General features: G+C 30.1%; 3 protein-coding genes across 4 annotated transcripts; 2 read left to right on the top strand and 1 right to left on the bottom strand.

Moving 5' to 3' along the window:
• Positions 1-1,834: 1,834 nt before the first annotated feature.
• On the top strand, positions 1,835-3,162 carry LOC119607099 (protein singles bar). Its single transcript, XM_037960879.1, has 3 exons — positions 1,835-2,146; positions 2,727-2,867; positions 2,953-3,162. Exons 1-3 carry the CDS (start codon positions 1,835-1,837, stop codon positions 3,028-3,030), a joined length of 531 nt encoding a protein of 176 aa, XP_037816807.1. The 3' UTR covers positions 3,031-3,162.
• LOC119607098 (anoctamin-10) lies at positions 3,058-6,055 on the bottom strand. The gene is made up of 9 exons (XM_037960878.1): positions 5,780-6,055; positions 5,599-5,708; positions 5,149-5,526; positions 4,881-5,093; positions 4,284-4,823; positions 3,934-4,230; positions 3,719-3,852; positions 3,419-3,595; positions 3,058-3,357 (listed from the first exon to the last, which is right to left on the bottom strand). Exons 1-9 carry the CDS (start codon positions 5,805-5,807, stop codon positions 3,327-3,329), a joined length of 1,908 nt encoding a protein of 635 aa, XP_037816806.1. The 5' UTR covers positions 5,808-6,055; the 3' UTR covers positions 3,058-3,326.
• Positions 6,056-7,033: 978 nt separating this feature from the next.
• LOC119607097 (mitoguardin) lies at positions 7,034-11,099 on the top strand. Of its 2 annotated transcripts, XM_037960877.1 has the most exons (5): positions 7,034-7,169; positions 7,981-8,540; positions 8,606-9,511; positions 9,568-9,876; positions 9,941-11,099. In XM_037960877.1, exons 2-5 carry the CDS (start codon positions 8,466-8,468, stop codon positions 10,247-10,249), a joined length of 1,599 nt encoding a protein of 532 aa, XP_037816805.1. In that variant the 5' UTR covers positions 7,034-7,169; positions 7,981-8,465; the 3' UTR covers positions 10,250-11,099. The 2 variants fall into 2 exon arrangements, with proteins under 2 accessions (XP_037816805.1, XP_037816804.1); XM_037960876.1 differs by lacking the exon at positions 7,034-7,169 and having other exon boundaries at positions 7,821-8,540.
• Positions 11,100-14,364: the final 3,265 nt, after the last annotated feature.

Below are 14,364 nucleotides of genomic sequence, written 5' to 3'. Positions count from 1 at the left end.
GAACTGAACTAGAACTGAACTAGAACTGACTAGAACTGAACTAGAACTGAACTAGAACTGAACTAGAACTGAACTAGAACTGAACTAGAACTGAACTAGAACTGAACTAGAACTGAACTAGAACTGAACTAGAACTGAACTAGAACTGAACTAGAACTGAACTAGAACTGAACTAGAACTGAACTAGAACTGAACTAGAACTGAACTAGAACTGAACTAGAACTGAACTAGAACTGAACTAGAACTGAACTAGAACTGAACTAGAACTGAACTAGAACTGAACTAGAACTGAACTAGTACTGAACTAGAACTGAACTAGAACTGAACTAGAACTGAACTAGAACTGAACTAGTACTGAACTAGTACTGAACTAGTACTGAACTAGAACTGAACTAGAACTGAACTAGAACTGAACTAGAACTGAACTAGAACTGAACTAGAACTGAACTAGAACTGAACTAGAACTGAACTAGAACTGAACTAGAACTGAACTAGAACTGAACTAGAACTGAACTAGAACTGAACTAGAACTGAACTAGAACTGAACTAGAACTGAACTAGAACTGAACTAGAACTGAACTAGAACTGAACTAGAACTGAACTAGAACTGAACTAGAACTGAACTAGAACTGAACTAGAACTGAACTAGAACTGAACTAGAACTGAACTAAACTGAACTAGAACTGAACTAGAACTGAACTAGAACTGAACTAGAACTGAACTAGAACTGAACTAGAACTGAACTAGAACTGAACTAAACTGAATTAGAACTGAACTAATTTTGATATATGGGCTGTAAAATAAACAAAAAAGGACATTACACTCAGATCACTTTTATTTTAATTATAATTTTATGAGTAATCACAGATAACTTCTATGAAAATCATTTACTTCCTCTTGTAATTTCCTAACAACACCAGAAAAGCCACATTTTTTAAATTTACGTTTTATTAAAATAAATTGCAGCATGTTATAAATTAGTGAATTGTATAATTGCTAATTTTAGTTAACACATCATACAATTTAAACATTAAAAAAATAAAAACAATTACGAAAATCTGGATTATACAGCTTGACAATTAAATGGTGTTATCACACTATTTCGTGTGTGCAATAAATTTCATAAAAAAAATAACGATAATTTCAGCAATTTTCCCATAACAAAAATTTCCCATTATCAAATACAATGCAACAATTTTAAAATAAATAATGAACTTTTTATTCAATTAATTAACGAGTATGTAAAGTTGTACTTAGTAGCAAAAATGCGCGTGTTTTATTAAAGGGATGAAAAGATTATTTAAGTTTTATCCGTTATTAGAATGAATAACATTTTTCTGCACAATGGTTCAGAGTGAAGCAGAATTTCAAAATTTTGTTACAAATCCAGCATTTTCTAAAAGTAGTTTTAGGCAATTGATCATGAAACAAAACGCCTAAAGGTATGCATTAACTAATTTAAGCTATGTAATATAAAATTGGTAAATATGTTTTGTTACACATATGTACTTACTGATCTTGCTGCTTCCTTCTCACTTGACACCATATGTATGTATGTTAAACAATCTTATATTCAAAAACACATTCCGTAAACTATTTTTATCGATCTTCACAATAATAGTATGTAACGTAAAAAACAAATTCAAGGGAGGTCTCTTCTTGTTTTCCATGCAAGAAATCTATTTTTAAAAATTTATATGCAACAGCCTAAGAGGAGTGTGTCTTTGTTTTGAAAATCATCTGCATTCAGTTGTAATCTTCAAATAGAAAATAAAGGATCGTTTAACAGGAAGTTGTACAAATTTTTAAAAGAATTTAAATATTTCATTAAAAAATGGCTTCTTTTGGTGTTCGCGGTATGAGTCAAAATTTTGGCATTAAAATTTGCTGTTGTCGTGTTTGTACTTGTATAAATTTCGGTTTTGTTACTTCGCGAGCTGGTTTATTAAAAGTTCTACAATTAGGTTTGGCCTCGTTGTGTGAAGGCCTTTTGATTAATTACGGCGTACCGGCGGCGGATACCATTGGCCAAGCTTTGACTAGTTTTTTAACTACAACGGCTTATTGTTTTACCACAACGGCAATTTTGATGATTTGTTATTGCTTTTCAGATAAGTCGTATGGGTTGATACGTCAATCGTTATTTGTAAGTAGATCAAGGGGTAGTGATTTATGAATTAACATTAAATTTAAGAAAATAGAGCGCCAATAGCTTAGACCATTTATTAGACTAGTCTATAGACTTATCAATAAACTAGTCCAGGGAACACATAATAGAATATTCAAAAATATATCAATGGAATGAACAATAAATTATACAAAGACTAGCCTTTAGACTAGTCCTAGAACTTGTTTATAGACAAAACCATAAACTGGTAAACGGAATAATCTATAGACTAGTCGCTAGACTAGTCCATAGACTAATAAGTATACCAGTCCCTAGACTTGTCAAATGTTCAGTCTTAGATTACGGATTAGTCAATAGACTAATCTCGGGGCTAATTAAAATATTAATAAGTAGATTGGTTAATATTCTTGTCCATATATACAAGTTTAAATCTTGGATTTTTCTTTTCGCTGCTTTTCAATAGTTCAATTATTATACTATGACAAACTTTCTGTCTTTGGAAAACTATTATAACTCCTTGCTATATAAGTTGTTAATGAAATGATAATTAAGTGTTGAAAGTTTCCATAACCATAACAATTTATTTTACATCTTAAAGGAAACTCTTTTTAATGGCGTGGCCTGCAGCATGTACTTTAGTGCCTCCAGTTATATGGGTTTCGCATGTGTGGTATGGCTACATCCACAATTTTTAATTAAACCAGGCTTCTGGGCCTATCCAGCCATGACAGCGGCTTATGTAAGTTATCAAAGGAAGAAAAATCAGAAACTGGTTATACTATAAAGACGTGCTAATAATAATTCATTGACTTTTTCCTTTTCAGTACATGGGTTATGCAGCTGGTATTTTACATGGCATAGATGCCTTTTTGGCCTTTAAACACTATAAAGGATTTCGCTAAAGCCCATAACAAACAAAAACTACTATGTTTAGGAGTTTTTAGTTGTAAAAGACCTAACTATACTGTAAATATTTATTTAAGTTTAAGTTAAAAGAAACAAAACATAGCTTTAAATATGTTAGTAAAAAGAATACAAAATATTAAGTAAATAATTTTAATTGTAAGTAAAGAACTATATGATCCACATATAATGAGAAATAACACTGCAAATAAAAAGAGATTGTTAGTAATATTGAATAAATAGGACGTCTTTGAGTAATATTCTTAGAGATTTTCCAGTTCTTGAAGGTTTGTAATCAGTCAATTTTATTGTTGGCTTTAAATTTTCTAAAATGAAAAACATGGTTTATAATAAAGTGTTTAATTTTTATTTTAATTTAAAACTTACTTGATATTTTTATAAGCCAAACTTGATTCATAATCAGCTTTTAATAAAGCAATACGCACCCATCTGGGTCTTTCATGTATGGCCTTGTGTATGACGAATTTCAAACCCAATAGCAAATGTTCGAAAAGTACGAAAGATATATTGGGCATGGAGGGAAAGAGATTGGTAAAGAAACCTCTGTAGAAAAGACATAGTATGAAAAATATAAATTAATTTTAGTTTAATTATGACTAAACTTAAGTTCTAATTTTAACATTGTCAATAACATGCATTTTTACTTTAAGATATTGAGCTACTTACCTGACATTTGGCTGTAAATACAAAATACCACAATTACTTAAGATGGCCATTACTGACAACAATTCAAAGGCAGATTGCCAGGCTCCAATATTTTTGGTACGACGAGCAAAGGGTCGCTTGAAAATGTTGCAAAGCTGGAAAATAAAGAATTAACAAGTTTGTTTTTTATATTTTAATAACAAATTATTATAAACTGCTGTTAATTTAGAAATTACCTTAAACAAATCAATGTGCATGGCACAAATATTATTAATTAAGGCACCAAAGGCAGCAAAAGGAGCTACGGCCGCAAACAAAACCACATAACCGAATTGTATACACATTTGTAAATAATCCTCATAAGTGGATTGGTATTGATCCAAACCAGCTTCATAATAACACTGCTCATAGCGAGCCACATCACTAACCTGGGAACGCTTTTCCTCATCTACTTCTTTATGTAAATATTTAACATATTTTTGTCTAACAACAGCCAATAGGGGAATGCCAATTTCCTGGGCAATGCAAACCAACTAAAAACCACAATATAAACATGTCTTTTAAATCAATTAATATCTTAACCCACCTGGAATATCAACAACTGCATCATTAATTGATAATTCAATTGATTCAAATCTTGTAAAATGAAGGCGATATAAAACAAGGAAAAGAAATTATTAACAATTTCAAATATCATTAATTTATTAACACGATGACGATCGTATTGCGAACGGGTACGATGATTTTCGGTGTCCGTTAAGAAAGTAGCCAATTTCTCATAGGCCCAGGAAAATATAGCAATCAATATGGATTGCACTATAACTGGTACATATAAAAGCCAAGAATCTGGACCAAAATCGGCCAAAACTTCCGCCTCAATTTGAAATTGATATAAAGCAAAATAGGCAGAAGCTATAACACACAAACCCACCACCGGATAAGAAACCAAATACATTTGCAGATAAGTATAACGCATGGGATATTGCATGGTCATTTTACCAGTAATGGGATCAGGTTTGAGAACACCTTTATAGTTAGTGCGTGGCTTATCCAAGCTAGTCATTTCAATGGTACCCCAGCGATAGGAATAGCCAGCACATTTACGTTTCCACAATTCCAGGAAAATCTAGGAAAATAAATGCGTAATTGAATGTAAATTTAACCATATTGTTTAACAACTTACCGTAGTCCATATCACATAAAAGCCACAAACTAACGAATAATTAAATCTCCAAATGTATTGTAATAAACCAAATAAAACGGGGAATATTAAGGCTTTTGTATAGAATTCGGTAAAACCAAAATATAAGCCAATACTGGAACCAAAATAATTACGTATATCCTCAATGGGCATAGTACGGCGGCGCCAATTAAAGCCAAATTTATCTAAATATTCCTAAAAATACAAAAGTTATAATAAGAAATAATTATAAAGTAAATAAAATACTAACTAAATCATGCAGAGGAAATATATCCTCTACTACACCACTTCTTATATGAGACAACAGCTCCGGCTTAACAACATCTTTTATCAAAACGGGTGCTTCACAAAAACGCACTATATCATCATTGGTCATACCGGGCAGTAGATAATCACTGATCGCATGATAATTAAACTTTTGCATACTACCCGTTATTGTGGGCTTTGTTAGCTCCGCTTCATCGGCCAAACGCAGTAGAGTATCCGTAGAGGCAGTTAGATATAAATATTTTTCACTTTTATCCACCACTTCCAAAGTGGTTTGTATGCCAAATTGTTGAATAATCTTTTCAACATCTCGACATTGTTGTAACTTGGCTTTTTCACCAAATTTTATAACAACATAAGTCTAAGAAATTAATAACAAATACAAAAAGATTATATCATTTATACTAATTATATCGTAAATATTAAATAGTACCTTATCACATTCTTCCTCAGTTTTGGAGGATTTTTGAAAAGCTCTAATACTTCTTTGGCGACGAAACAGTTGATTTTGTATGATGTTTTGTGTTGACAGTAAGCCACTACCTTTACATATAAATTTAACAAAATATTAGATAATTAAATATTTATTTAAATAATTTTAAAACAATATTTACCTTTATTACCACCTGGGTTCTCAGCCATTATTAAATATTATTTTATCTTTTGTCTAAATTTACTTTAACCGCAAGATAAATTTAATTTTTTTTCTTCTTTTATTAACAAAAAAATACACTTTGTTACACACACATGCGATGTCTCATCGAGGTACAAATTTTATTTTATTTTATTTTTTTTTTGTTAATAATTCTTCTCGATTTGGTCCATATGCTATAAGAACTAGAGTAAAGAAATTGTTGACGTCGACTTCTCGATAAAAAATATAAATAAAATATGTAAATAAAAAAACCAAATAGAACAGAGAAATCAAAACAAAAATGGAAACCGGGTTTTTATTAACAGCTGTACGAAATGACGTAAGTCAGATGGTACATCTTTGTATATTTTAGTAGTAGAAATAATAGTTCAATACAACTCAACCATCTCTACAAATCTGTCTTTTTTTACTACTACGTAATTGGCAGTGTATCACAGCAAAATTTTTTCCGTAAGAATATACGTGTTTCTGTGTCAAACTCTTAAGCCATGTGTAGTATAAGATCTGACAAGGTTTTCAGATCTTACAACGTTGGCAGATCTGACAATGTTATGGCAATATACTGACAATGAAAAACTGTTAGCAAAAGGTAAATTGTCCGTTCAGATGATTGTAAGAAAACCTTGCATTGTCAGACATGTATGGCAAAAGTTGCCTTTTTTAGGTTTTAGGTTCAGCAGACTGTATACTTAAACAGGTATAACTTTACTTGGGTCCAAATTAGGTCCCTTTGTAATGTTTGGAAAAGTTTGCCTTGCACCAGGAAATATTTTTTGGGAACCTTCTGATTTTGCATGTTGCCAATAGAAATTAATTGTCTTACCATTGTTCCATTGTCAGATGCATAAAAATTGCACATCTGACAATAAAAATTGTTAGACAATTATTTTCACACGATTGTAAAATGTCTGACAATATTATTGTTTTACAATATATTGGCAATGCTTTTTCTGACAACCTTGCAATACAAAAATGTTATGTTCACACGGTTGTTTTTTCTGTCAACGTTGTAAGATCTGACAACCGTGTATACATACATAGTTTTACCCATTAAGCCCCTTTTACATTATATCACAAGTAATATGATTTATTTCTTACTTTCGTAATTTTTCACACGCACTGTACAGTTTGGCATTTATCACTCCAAACAATCAGGCAACTCCCTTTGCTGTTTGTTGCATTGAAAAGAAGCCATTTTCAAGAAGAAGACTTTTGTGTTTTAATCAACTTTAAAGAATCGTCCAAAGAAATATACAGCTTGTTTTTCTAAAATGAAAATTTGTCTTCGTTCTTAAAAATAACGAACGAAATTGGCTTTACGTTTTTGTAACGAAAAAATAAATTTTCATGTGAGTGACAACGAAAGAGCTTTATTTTTCCATATATTTTTGGTTTTTAGAAAATGAATTCGTTCGTAATAAACGAAAGAAATGTCAGAAATAGACGATAGGCAAAGGCCTTTCGTTTGCCCAAAAAACAACGAAAATTTTACCAAAATACGTAATAATATGTGGCCATTTGAACCAGAATGTAATTCGCAATACAAACCTTTAAATTTCTTGAGACATTGCATACAATTTTCATGTTGTTTTTAAAAAAACATTTTTTCATAATTTCAATTTTTTTATAAAATTATTTTATTTTTGTTTATTTTTTAGGGTTAACACCAAACACCTTATTACTACATGAAAAAATATTTAAAAATTCAGAAATGAAATACGTAGGCAATAATGTTCTGTTACGATAGAAAAAGCTCATTTCATTTTAGACATTTTTAAACGAAAACTTTCAAATGTTTTATAAAAACCTAATTTTAAACTTGATCGTAATAAAATGAAATGTTCGTGTGAGAACTAAATTGTTTTAGAAAAACAGGCTGATAGTGAACATTTATGTGGTTATTTTATTATGCAACTATATTTGTTCCTTTTGAATTACTTAATAAATGGCATGCAAACTTAATGACATTTCGAAGATTCTCAAAAATGAATTAGAAATCTCGTCTAAAAAGTTTTCGTGTAAACGGCCACTTTGTCAAACGTGTTTTTTTACACATTTTTCTCGTCGTCTGTTGTGGTTGTATTTCTTCTTTTCACAATTTGTTCATCTCTGTGATGCAATTGATTTTTATTATTTATTTAACGAATTAAATGCCAATAGTGAAAGTGAAAACTGGATATAATATTTTTCAGTGAAAATATGAAAATTTAATTATAATCCATAAAGAAAATTGATAAATAACTGAATTAAAAACCAGAGACTTACAGCCGGAAAAAGGTTATACAAATAAAAAAAATCAGTGTATGAAGTAAAAACAAAAACAACAAATTTATAAATAAAAGATTATATAGATAAAATAATTTTGTGTATAAATCAAAGCAGTGGCACGACTTTTAGGCGAGAAAAGTGAAGAAAATACAAAATAATAAAAAGAAAAATCATACGAGTTCATTAAACGCTTGATCTTTAGAGCGGCCCAATATCCAAACTAACCTAAAAACAAGTGGAAATTTGTGTCTTTTTTTCGAAACAAAACATGTAGGAATTGTTGATAAGAACATCAGAAGAATTGATAATCAAATTACCGCAAAAATACAGTGTATTTAAAAGGCATTTTTGGAAGGGAGGTTATTGAAATTGACAAGATGTTGGGTGGCTTAATACCGATAAAATGGTCAGAACTGCGTATTTTTCCAGCGCGTATGTCCACCACACAAAAGGTAAGGAAATAAAATATCAATTTTGAAAAGCGGGTATTAGTTCAATTTTTAATTAAATATTGCAGGTGGTCATAATGTCTATTGCGGCTGGTGTGGCACTTTTGGGTGTAATGTCCAGATACTTGCGCCGCCGTAAGCCACCACGTCCTCCACGTCGTGCTCGTAAATACACTGGAAGACGTACACGCAATAGTATGCGTAGTCCTAATGACATGATTTCCATTGCCGGCTCTAAGGCCTCTGCTCGTTCTGGCAGTCCAGTAGGCTCTACCATTGCATACTCCCAATCTGATCGTATGTCCATGGCCAGTGGTTCTATAGGTGCGGGGGCTCTAGTGTCTTCCTCTAACCAAGGCCAACCGGGAACAATGACCACCCAATTGACCGCCCAACAATTGGGTGTTATGGGCATGGAAGCTTTGGATACCGTCATAAATTTCTGGGAGGATGCCTTAGCGGCTCATTATTCACCAGGCGGTGTTCCCGCCATACTCACTACAGCTGAAGAATCCGAATTTTGTAGAGAAATACAAAATCTGCTCGATATGGCCTATACTTTGCAGGAACAAAGTGAATTGCTCTTTTTGGATCAACGTTCGGTGTTATTTCGCGACGAACCGTCCATAGAGGAGGCCGAGGAGGATAATTGGCGTGCTCTGGAGGATGTTGCCGACGATGATAAACATTCTCAGCGTTCCACCAGTATGAGTCGTACTGGTTCCGATCCAAATTTCGATTCTGCCGAAAGTTTTGCATCCGCCTTAGATCAAGTGGCGGATTTAAGAGAATTTGATAGTTTTGCCGATACCGAATATGAGGAGTATCCATTGTATCAGGCAGCTTTGAAACAACACGAAGAATCACCCATACCATGTCGTACTATACGCTATGAACTGGTGCATTGTTCCAATGAAACGGAATATTTGGCTAAATTGCATTGTGTGCGTTTGGCTTTTCAATATTTGTTTAAGGTAAGTGGGAGATTTCTTTACATGTCTAATGTCTAATATTGTTTTATTTATTTTAGGATCCAGCTATTGGCCAATGGGTAATTGATACGGGTCGTCAAATCCTTACCGATTTATTGTGTCTGGGTGATAAAGACACCAAAGAATTTTTGGTTGGCTATGAGGATTTCATCAATTATTTACAAGAGCCTTCTAATTGGGTTGAAATACAAAAAGAATTGGAACAGCGTAATGTCAAAGCCATGACATTCTATGATATCTGCCTGGATTTCATAATACTAGACTCATTTAGAGATTTAGATGCACCACCAGGAAGTGTTATTGCAGTGGTACAAAATCGATTTTTATCTAATGGTTTTAAGGAAACAGTAAGTTTGTCTTGCCACTAAACAAAAACTAAATATTTTAATTCCCATATTATTGTTCTTTTAGGCTCTAACCACCGCGGTATGGTCTGTTTTAAAGGCTAAGAAACGTATGCTTAAGTTTCCGGATGGTTTCATGGCCCACTTCTATGTCATCTCCGAACAATTGTCACCCTTAATGGCTTGGGGTTTCTTTGGGCCCGATGAAAACTTAAAAGATATTTGCCACTACTTTAGAGATCAAATGTTAGGCTTTTTGGCCGATATCTTTAGTTTCCAAAAGAGTCATTATACCACTCTGGAGGAATTTTCCCAAGACATTTTAGATCATATGAAAACTAGAGTAAATAATATTAGTATTAAATTTAGTCAATAGAAAATCAAACATTAGAGATCATAGAAACATCATAAATTTAAATAAGAAATCTTCCTTAATTTCCTTTTTATTGATTATTTTAACAAAAAGTTTTGAAAAACTGTTTGAAAAGAAAAAATATTCCATTTGTTTTTGAAAAACAAGCAAATCTAGAGAAAAAAATACAAATGTTATATTTAAATCGTGTGTTCATTAGTTAAGAATGGCTTCTGAAAGATTTCATTAATTGGTACTACTTTAGCTCATTTTTTGTTTATTAACTTTCTTTTAAATTTTACTGCATTTAAGTTTTTTATTTCCAGTTCATTATAAGGTGCCCTTATATACATAAAACTTAATAAATAATATTAATAATAAATAGCTTTATATAAACAAATAACACAAATTTATTAAAATTGTTTTTTTCTCCTAATTTCCTATTTAGTTTTTTAATATATTTTTTATAATATTGTTGACTAATGGTTGGATAAAGAAAAATGTTAAATATTTTATATTAAATGCCTGAATTTTCAACATTTAATAATTAATATTAATTTGATATTGTTATTTTATTAATTTTAAACTTTAAACTCGTTTATCTAGTACAAAATAAGTTGGCAATTGTTATGTTTATTAAACTTTTTTATAATATAACTAATTATAATTAAACCAGTACTTCTTTTTTTTTAGTATTAAGGTTTATCCTCAAAGTTTGTTAAACGAAATTATTGATTTCTTTCCTAAATAAATCTGTTCTCGATTTTGTTTTTTAATAAAAACTTTTAAGTAGAATCTTTATAAGTTAACTAAAAATAAATATTATTAATAATTGCAATTATAAACACCCATTTTGTAAATAAAGTATATATTATAATGCAAAGAAAAAGAAAAAAGAATTCCAGATAAATGTACGTTACCAAAAGTTTTTTCAATTTAAACGTGATTTAACGAAGTTAGGCCAATTTTATGTTTTCAACCAAAAAATCGATTTTTAAGGGAAAATATAAGTGATCACAAAATAAGCTTATTTTTCAATTTAAACGTGTTTTAACGAAGTTAGAGCCAATTTTATGTTTCCAACCAAAAAAAATTTATTTTTAAGGGAAAATATGAGTGATCACAAAATAAGCTTATTTTTCAATTTAAACGTGTTTTAACGAAGTTAGAGCCAATTTTATGTTTCCAACCAAAAAAATTGATGAGTGATCACAAAATAAGCTTATTTTTCAATTTAAACGTGTTTTAACAGAGTTAGAGCCAATTTTATGTTTCCAACCAAAAAAATTGATTTTTAAGGGAAAATATGAGTCAATAGAGCCAATTTTATGTTTCCAAACAAAAGATCGATTTTTAAAGGAAAATATGAGTGATCACAAAATAAGCTTATTTTTCAATTTAAACGTGTTTTAACGAAGTTAGAGCCAATTTTATGTTTCCAACCAAAAAAATTGATTTTTAAGGGAAAATATGAGTGATCACAAAATAAGCTTATTTTTCAATTTAAACGTGTTTTAACGAAGTTAGAGCCAATTTTATGTTTCCAAACAAAAGATCGATTTTTAAAGGAAAATATGAGTGATCACAAAATAAGCTTATTTTTCAATTTAAACGTGTTTTAACGAAGTTAGAGCCAATTTTATGTTTCCAAACAAAAGATCGATTTTTAAAGGAAAATATGAGTGATCACAAAATAAGCTTATTTTTCAATTTAAACGTGTTTTAACGAAGTTAGAGCCAATTTTATGTTTCCAACCAAAAAAACTGATTTTTAAGGGAAAATATGAGTGATCACAAAATAAGCTTATTTTTCAATTTAAACGTGTTTTAACGAAGTTAGAGCCAATTTTATGTTTCCAACCAAAAAAATTGATTTTTAAGGGAAAATATGAGTGATCACAAAATAAGCTTATTTTTCAATTTAAACGTGTTTTAACGAAGTTAGAGCCAATTTTATGTTTCCAACCAAAAAAATTGATTTTTAAGGGAAAATATGAGTCAATAGAGCCAATTTTACGTTTCCAAACAAAAGATCGATTTTTAAAGGAAAATATGAGTGATCACAAAATAAGCTTATTTTTCAATTTAAACGTGTTTTAACGAAGTTAGAGCCAATTTTATGTTTCCAACCAAAAAAACTGATTTTTAAGGGAAAATATGAGTGATCACAAAATAAGCTTATTTTTCAATTTAAACGTGTTTTAACGAAGTTAGAGCCAATTTTATGTTTCAACCAAAAAATCGATTTTTAAGGGAAAATATGAGTGATCACAAAATAAGCTTATTTTTCAATTTAAACGTGTTTTAACGAAGTTAGAGCCAATTTTATGTTTCAACCAAAAAATCGATTTTTAAGGGAAAATATGAGTGATCACAAAATAAGCTTATTTTTCAATTTAAACGTGTTTTAACGAAGTTAGAGCCAATTTTATGTTTCCAAACAAAAGATCGATTTTTAAAGGAAAATATGAGTGATCACAAAATAAGCTTATTTTTCAATTTAAACGTGTTTTAACGGAGTTAGAGCCAATTTTATGTTTCCAACGAAAAAATCGATTTTTAAGGGAAAATATGAGTGATCGCAAAATAAGCTTATTTTTCAATTTAAACGTGTTTTAACGAAGTTAGAGCCAATTTTATGTTTCCAAACAAAAGATCGATTTTTAAGGGAAAATATGAGTGATCACAAAATAAGCTTATTTTCAATTTAAACGTGTTTTAACGAAGTTAGAGCCAATTTTATGTTTCCAAACAAAAGATCGATTTTTAAAGGAAAATATGAGTGATCACAAAATAAGCTTATTTTTCAATTTAAACGTGTTTTAACGAAGTTAGAGCCAATTTTATGTTTCCAACGAAAAAATCGATTTTTAAGGGAAAATATGAGTGATCACAAAATAAGCTTATTTTTCAATTTAAACGTGTTTTAACGAAGTTAGAGCCAATTTTATGTTTCCAAACAAAAGATCGATTTTTAAGGGAAAATATGAGTGATCACAAAATAAGCTTATTTTTCAATTTAAACGTGTTTTAACGAAGTTAGAGCCAATTTTATGTTTCCAACGAAAAAATCGATTTTTAAGGGAAAATATGAGTGATCACAAAATAAGCTTATTTTTCAATTTAAACGTGTTTTAACGAAGTTAGAGCCAATTTTATGTTTCCAAACAAAAGATCGATTTTTAAGGGAAAATATGAGTGATCACAAAATAAGCTTATTTTTCAATTTAAACGTGTTTTAACGAAGTTAGAGCCAATTTTATGTTTCCAAACAAAAGATCGATTTTTAAGGGAAAATATGAGTGATCACAAAATAAGCTTATTTTTCAATTTAAACGTGTTTTAACGAAGTTAGAGCCAATTTTATGTTTCCAAACAAAAGATCGATTTTTAAGGGAAAATATGAGTGATCACAAAATAAGCTTATTTTTCAATTTAAACGTGTTTTAACGAAGTTAGAGCCAATTTTATGTTTCCAACCAAAAAAATTGATTTTTAAGGGAAAATATGAGTGATCACAAAATAAGCTTATTTTTCAATTTAAACGTGTTTTAACGAAGTTAGAGCCAATTTTATGTTTCCAGCCAAAAAAATTGATTTTTAAGGGAAAATATGAGTGATCACAAAATAAGCTTATTTTTCAATTTAAACGTGTGTTAACGAAGTTAGAGCCAATTTTATGTTTCCAACGAAAAAATCGATTTTTATGAGTGATCACAAAATAAGCTTATTTTTCAATTTAAACGTGTTTTAACGAAGTTAGAGCCAATTTTATGTTTCCAACCAAAAAATCGATTTTTAAAGGAAAATATGAGTGATCACAAAATAAGCTTATTTTTCAATTTAAACGTGTTTTAACGAAGTTAGAGCCAATTTTATGTTTCCAACGAAAAAATCGATTTTTAAGGGAAAATATGGGTGATCACAAAATAAGCTTATTTTTCAATTTAAACGTGTTTTAACGAAGTTAGAGCCAATTTTATGTTTCCAACGAAAAAATCGATTTTTAAAGGATAATATGAGTGATCACAAAATAAGCTTATTTTTCAATTTAAACGTGTTTTAACGAAGTTAGAGCCAATTTTATGTTTCCAACCAAAAAATCGATTTTTAAGGGAAAATATGAGTGATCACAAAAT

Source organism: Lucilia sericata, unplaced genomic scaffold (assembly GCF_015586225.1).
Source record: "Lucilia sericata isolate MDLA Ls3-8-SP2 unplaced genomic scaffold, ASM1558622v1 Contig000655F_arrow, whole genome shotgun sequence".
NCBI classification, from domain to species: domain Eukaryota; kingdom Metazoa; phylum Arthropoda; class Insecta; order Diptera; family Calliphoridae; genus Lucilia; species Lucilia sericata.
This window is presented reverse-complemented; position numbering and strand designations above follow the sequence as displayed.

Coding starts and splice junctions, on each gene's coding strand:
- LOC119607098 (XM_037960878.1), bottom strand. CDS start 5,807: ATGGCTGAGAACCCAGGTGGTAATAAAG. Junction 5,709..5,779: donor GAACCCAGGTGGTAATAAAG/GTAAATATTGTT, acceptor TTATATGTAAAG/GTAGTGGCTTACTGTCAACA. Junction 4,231..4,283: donor TGCAGTTGTTGATATTCCAG/GTGGGTTAAGAT, acceptor TGTGGTTTTTAG/TTGGTTTGCATTGCCCAGGA.
- LOC119607099 (XM_037960879.1), top strand. CDS start 1,835: ATGGCTTCTTTTGGTGTTCGCGGTATGAGTCAAAATTTTGGCATTAAA. Junction 2,147..2,726: donor TGATACGTCAATCGTTATTT/GTAAGTAGATCA, acceptor TACATCTTAAAG/GAAACTCTTTTTAATGGCGT. Junction 2,868..2,952: donor CAGCCATGACAGCGGCTTAT/GTAAGTTATCAA, acceptor TTTCCTTTTCAG/TACATGGGTTATGCAGCTGG.
- LOC119607097 (XM_037960877.1), top strand. CDS start 8,466: ATGTTGGGTGGCTTAATACCGATAAAATGGTCAGAACTGCGTATTTTT. Junction 8,541..8,605: donor GTATGTCCACCACACAAAAG/GTAAGGAAATAA, acceptor TAAATATTGCAG/GTGGTCATAATGTCTATTGC. Junction 9,877..9,940: donor CTAATGGTTTTAAGGAAACA/GTAAGTTTGTCT, acceptor TTGTTCTTTTAG/GCTCTAACCACCGCGGTATG.